At 46.3% G+C, this 6,178-nt stretch overlaps 1 protein-coding gene across 1 annotated transcript in view; it reads right to left on the reverse strand.

Annotated features, from left to right (window-relative positions):
• The window catches only part of LOC109297797 (ras-related protein Rab-3C-like), a 178,232-nt gene that overhangs the window by 34,799 nt on the left and 137,255 nt on the right, over window positions 1-6,178 (reverse strand). The window contains exon 2 of the mRNA XM_019517828.1: window positions 3,916-4,040. Within this exon, the coding sequence (XP_019373373.1) occupies window positions 3,916-4,040 (125 nt within the window). The remainder of the gene's footprint in view (window positions 1-3,915; window positions 4,041-6,178) is intronic.

A 6,178-nucleotide genomic window follows, 5' to 3' on the forward strand; every position in this document is an offset into this window, starting at 1 on the left:
ACCCTAGAAACTATGAAACTATGAAACTATGAAAAATAAACTCCTTTCCAACTAGACACCAGGACTTTTTAAAATTTGGGCTGTATATGATTTCCAAAGGTGAAACAACAAGACATTGGCAGAATCAGAGTGACAGATCAAGTCACTTCACCTAAGCAAAGCACAGATATTAAAAAAGCCCAAGGCAGAATCAATCTAATCGACATGGGTTTCTCTAAACTGCGTAGATTGGATGGGGAGCTAATGAAACATTTTTGCTCTTTGGTGGGGGAGGCATACAGATGCCTGCACTGATGGAGGTCAGAAGGAGGGAAGCACTCTCGCACACCTCCCAGCCTGATGGAGCGCAGCTGAGTGGGGGCCTTCCCTGATTGTCTGTCAGGCAAATGTCCCAACCCCCCAGCTGCCACTGTGGTACCTCTCTCTCACCCAGCCCCAGGCCCCCAGAAAAGCCCCAGAGTGGGTCACCATGGCAACATCCCTCCAAAGCCACCCCTGGAAGCCCAGGGTTGGGCACAGGGGAGGGCTCATAGTGGCTGTCGGGGTCAGGGGGGTGTGCCCAATAGCTGATCAGGGATGGCCCAGGTCTGTAGAAGCAGCCAGTGCCAGGCACTGGGGACAGGAGCACTCTGTATAAGGGCAGCTGCAGAGGGGAAGCCCCAACCATGGAGGCCCCTGCCCCCAGCTGTTGTGGGGATGAGGCTGGGGCAAGGCCTCTGTCCCCCCTTCTCCCTCATGTGCACTGTTGACAACTGACTACTCATGGGGGGCAGGACTGGTCAGCCAGGCTGCAGGCAGGGGCAAAGCTCATGCCCCCAAATACCCCCCAGCTTTGCTGGCACAGGCCAGGCCAGCCTCCTCTCTGCCACCTAGGTGCCATGTCTCCTGCCTGCGCCTGTGCCTGCTCAGCTATGCCCAGCTCCGGTCCTGTGTGAGCTAGCACAGCTCCAGGGAGCAGGACTGGAGTCCTCCCCTCCTTCCCCCAGAGGCAGGAATCTGCAGCCCCATACCTGTAGCAGAGAAAGGGGGGACCCTGCAGAAAGAAGAATCAGGCCCCCTAAGCCCTGGCAAAAAACAGGCAGTGGCAGCAGGTGCCAAGCATGACTGCAGGAATCATGCCGGACACCCACTGCCACTGTGTGCAGCCTGACAGAGCCCTGTGGGGCCCTTTCTTCTCCCACAGAGCCCACCCATTCCTACCTAGGAACATTGTATAAAGATAGAAAATTCCTGAGCTACAGATGCACCCTTCCTTCCCTCCACCCTCCCGTACCTGTGTCTAACAGCTTGGAGCAGCCGAGCATGGCCAAGGCTGGTAAGCCACCCTGTGAGGGAAGGTTAGCGGGGAAGCTGCTAACACTACCCAGAGAGGTTGTGGATTCTCTTTCCTTAGAGGTTTTAAGACCTGACTAGACAAAGCTTTCATTGGGATGATATCATTGGGGATGGCCCTGCTTTGAGGAGGGGGTTGAACCAGGTGACCTCCTGAGGTCCCTTCCAGCCCTAATTTATTTATGATTCTGTGATTCTATCCCAGGTCTATCTTGAGCTGGGAGGGGATCTGGTACTGAAGTGTGACAGATCGATTTAACCTGAATCCTTTTAGTTTGATACTACATCCATCCAGATCTATCTTAGACCAGATTCCACAATTTTTAAACCAGTCTATATGCTCCAAACTTCTGTTCTGTTATGGGTATAGACTGGTTTCAGACCACCTAAACCAGAAAAAGTGTAACATCTGCGCTTGGCCATAAACTACAGTTCCTATTTTCTGGTTCAAGATACCAAGTGAATCCATGGAAATTCATCCTGCTTTTTCCTCCTTCCCATTCTCCTTCAGGCTCTTTAGCAGGATGTCTGCAGTATATTACTGAAATGTAGGAATTGCCTTGCAGGATCAGACCCACAGCCTATTCAGTCTAGTATTCTGTCTTGGACAGCAGCTAGAATTAGATGCTTCAGAGGAAGCTGTCTTGGTAGAAAAAAGTGGGACATACCTTTCATGAAAATCTAGGCCTAATTTTAAGTACAGAGACTGGGAGATGAGGAAGTTGGCTTTCCAGCACAGAACTCTTTTTTGGTAGCCTTTGGTATTATAACCAAAAATTCTTGTGATTTATACAAATGTCCAAGCACTCTTCAACTCTTGCTAAATTCCTGGCCTCAATTATAACCTGACAAAACATTTTTTTTTTTCCCTACAGAAAAATCATTTTAAGGGAGGAAAAAGATTTCTGTGCAACTTAAAAATATAAAACGTTTTAGAACAGAAATCACACCTTCAGAAAGTGCCAGACTTTTTAATGCCATTTATTCCTCTCAACAAATTAGGGAATATATATGGTTTTTTGGCACAACAATTTTGGGTCCTCTGTTCCATTCAATACAGTTTCCCCTTAACATGAATAGGCATTACAAGGAAAGAATAGGTCATGTTAATGAAAATGTATTTCTGTCTGAAAAAGCACCACATGCCAAAGTAGTTGTTATAGCAAAAACTTGTTTTCATAGAAAACAAAGTATAAAAAAAGTCAGTTCTCAACCACTGAGGCAATCTGTCCAGCCATAATCCATTTTACTAGATGGCAACAGCTGTTCAGGCAACAGCTTTTGTCAGCCTTTCAAGAACTGGTTTATGGTCATTGCTTGTGTGGCTGTTTTGGAGTTGTACTTCAGGTGGATAAGTATGAGGAAAACAAGATCATGGTAAAGCTATTAAATAAGTCACCAAGACAAATAGCTAGTAGCAAAGTGGTTTTCAAAAGGGAGAGTGGTTATGACAGGAAGTTAAAATTCAGGTAGTGTCATCAAACAGTAAACAGTCTGGGGTTGGACCACCCTGACAAACCAGGGTATAACTGCTATTATAATCATCCTTTCCCTCGGTACTTATCTAAAGAAAAAAAGATAAGCTAAAGATAGTTACTTGTTCACTAGAATAAAAGAGGGTACTTGCCAGAGTAAGTTTTAATGACCAGCAAAAAGTATATGACTTGGATATATGGATGCTTGTCCAAATAGCAGGACCTGTGAAATCTGCAAAGTTGAGTATGAAAACTTACAAGACCAGACTGTTGTGAGACTACTATTTCTTCATTTCAGTTTGGTGAGAATCACAACAAAAATAGCATTTATTGTGGCAAGAAAGTACTTCCACTGATTGGCAGAATTGTAAAGGACAGAGATGCTAAATGCTGCAAATAATTATCCATGTGGATAACTGTACTTTCCAAGAGGCAGGGTCTGTGAACCAGATTTCATTTATGCCAGTGTAAATGTGAAACAATGTAATGGGAGTTGGAGGAAACTTCTGGATCAGGCTGTACACATTGCAAATAATAATCCAAATTCCAGAACATGTAAACAGTTTCAGTTCAAATTCTGGAAAAAGGTTCATGGTCATTCTTGAACTGGCTTTGTTTTCCTTTAACATACATATGAGCTGTGAGGTTTATTCCTTTTGCAAAATACCTTATGTGGGACTTTTAGATAAACAAGTCTTTTGGCTGTATTCAAGAAATGATGTTAGAAGGATTAAAAGAAGAGATAAAAAAATTATCAATTTTAACACCCTGCCCCAGAAAAATTACAGTTAGCTTGTGAGCATCTATAAAGTAGTTGCAGGTGGCTGGTGGAAGAAGACAGGTTTTCCTTTGGATACATCAGTCTCAGAGTGATATATATATGAGAGACAAGGCCTCTTTTTCTCTAATCCTTTTATAGCTTTAGAAGATTAAATTCCTTGTTCTTATGAAGATGGTGCATGTCACATACTATTGCTGCATTTCCTTACAATGGCAGATGGATGCACTTTTCCTGAACCTTTCAGTAAAATCATTGTAGCAATTAGTGCCAATATTTTGTGCAATGGTACAAATGATCACAAAGCTCTCTTGTCATATCTTTTCTTACCAAGTTGCTCTGCTAAATGTTTGCCTCTCTCAGTAGGGATTATCCGTTCGTCCTCCATGTCACATTTGTTACCGACCAAAATAACCTGGGCATTATCCCAAGAGTATGTTTTGATTTGAGTTGACCTTAAAAAGAAAGAGAGAGAGAGATCAAAGCAAATTTCTCCCAAATCCGTTTCATTCAGAATTACAATAAAGCAAATAAGGACAAAACCGATATTGACATTTGAGCTAAAATGTTCAAATAAAGATGGGAGTGAACATTTATGAAAAAAACAAGTATCATCTGCAATCTCCCAAATCATAACAAGGCATGACTTTGGAAATTTTCTGGGGTGTTTTTTTCTACCAGTAGCATTTCTTCCTGAATTCCTGGTGAGCAGCTGATATACTTTCCTAACATAAAACAAAGATGTATTTTAACATTACAGCAAAAATGTAATCACTGCTCTAAAGATAGCAGATTATTCATGTTATGTTCCAGCTTCCAGGATTAGGACTTAATTTATCAGCAAAGCTTCAAAGATTTCCTCCCAGTACATTCAACTATAGCCCTTGGTCTAAAGAAGTTTTCTTATCCAGAACACTTACTTTCAGTTCATTGTTTCAGAAATTATTTGTCTGTGACTATGTGACAGTTTGGCTGTCTTCCTAATGTTCAGACAGCATGAAATCAGCCTTTTTTGTTTGCCAGGATATTTTCTTTTCCTATTATTTGTAGGCTGGTGATGAATGGTCAATCAATGGATTTGGTCCCATTATAACGAATGGCCCTGGTTAGGAAATATAGAGTTAAATAACTCTATAATAGCTCTAATTCAGTGGCTACCATGGAAGAGAGAGAATAGGAACATCCTCCTGTTCTGATGTGTTCAGGGCAAGGTAAGATTAAAGGACCTGTACAAAGACAGAACAACTGTGTAGCCTCTATGTCCAGATGCCAGTCTACACCAGCTTAGACCCATGGGGTGCATCCACACGAGCGCACGCTTTCTTGCAGCATCTCAAAGTCCTTTGAGATGCTGTAAGAGGCACCTGCAGGAACCAAAAGCATTCCCTGCACTGCAAATTTGTACTGTGGGGTCAAAATTAAAGCCCTGGATATCCAGGGGTCAAAAAAAACCATGGGGGGAAAAAAGAGGGGCAGGGCAGGGTCCCAGACTGTGCCCTGAGGCAACCAGAGGCTTGGTCCTCCACAGCAGTGGTTCTTAGCCTTTGGTACCTTACGTACCCCCCGCTGATCACCGCAGCAAAAGTGAAACCAGAAGTCCCACTGTGGCACTTCTGGTTTGCCACTGTGAGCCAAGTCTCACTTTTTCCACCGTGACCTGGGGCAAAGCAGTCTGCACAGGGCCTCCCTCCCTATCTCCCAGCATGCTGACACTGGGGAATGAAAGCCCCGGTGAGCCGGACACAGCAGGAGGGGCAGCAGCTGGAACCAAGACCAAAACACAGCACCTGCATACCCCTGCCTGTGTCTCGTATACCCCCAGGGGCACGCATACCATGGGTTGAGAAACACTGCTCCACAGAGTTGCTCTGGTAGCCTGCCATAGTGTCTCTATGGCTGTCCCTCACTCCGGTGCTGAAGCATGCTGCCTGCCCATGCCTGCCAGCTGCAGGGAGCTGGACCCCAGCTCCTGCCAGTAAGTAGGAAGTCAGGGGGCCTGGAGGATGGGGGAGGGAACCATGGGGGAACCCCTACCAACCTCGCCTGCTCTCCCAACACCCCAATTGCTGCCCTGCTTGGCCCCATCCCCTGCCCACTCCCCCAGCACCCCAATTGCTGCCCCACATAGCCCCATCCCCCACCTGCCCTCAAGTTCCCCCAACTGCTGACGCCCACAGCCCCATGCCCTGCCTGCAGCCTGAGCCCCCTGATCGCTGCCCCACCCAGCCCCAGCATCCCAGGAAAAAAAAAATAGCCCCACACTCACCGGCAGTAACAGCTCCTGTCAGGGTCACTGGGGCCTCGTGGCAGAGTCCCAACACACAGTGTGGAGCCCAGGTGACAGCCACAGTGGCCCCAGCTGCCCGACAGCACATGGAACTGCACAGTGCCCTGCTGACCCTGGCTGCACCTGCATGATGGGGCAGCGGCAGTGTGGGTGCCAGGTGGCTGGAGCTGGGCTCTGCTGCCCTGTGCTGCATGGGGGGGGGGACCTCTGCCATGAGGCCCCAGTGACCCCCACAGAAGCTGCTAGTGCCAGTGACTGCATAGCTTTTTTTTTTTTTTAAGTGCCAGGAGGCTGAGGCTGGGGGGA

The sequence above is a fragment of the Gavialis gangeticus genome, unplaced genomic scaffold (genome assembly GCF_001723915.1).
Source record: "Gavialis gangeticus isolate Ggan-Ray unplaced genomic scaffold, GavGan_comp1, whole genome shotgun sequence".
NCBI lineage: Eukaryota > Metazoa > Chordata > Crocodylia > Gavialidae > Gavialis > Gavialis gangeticus.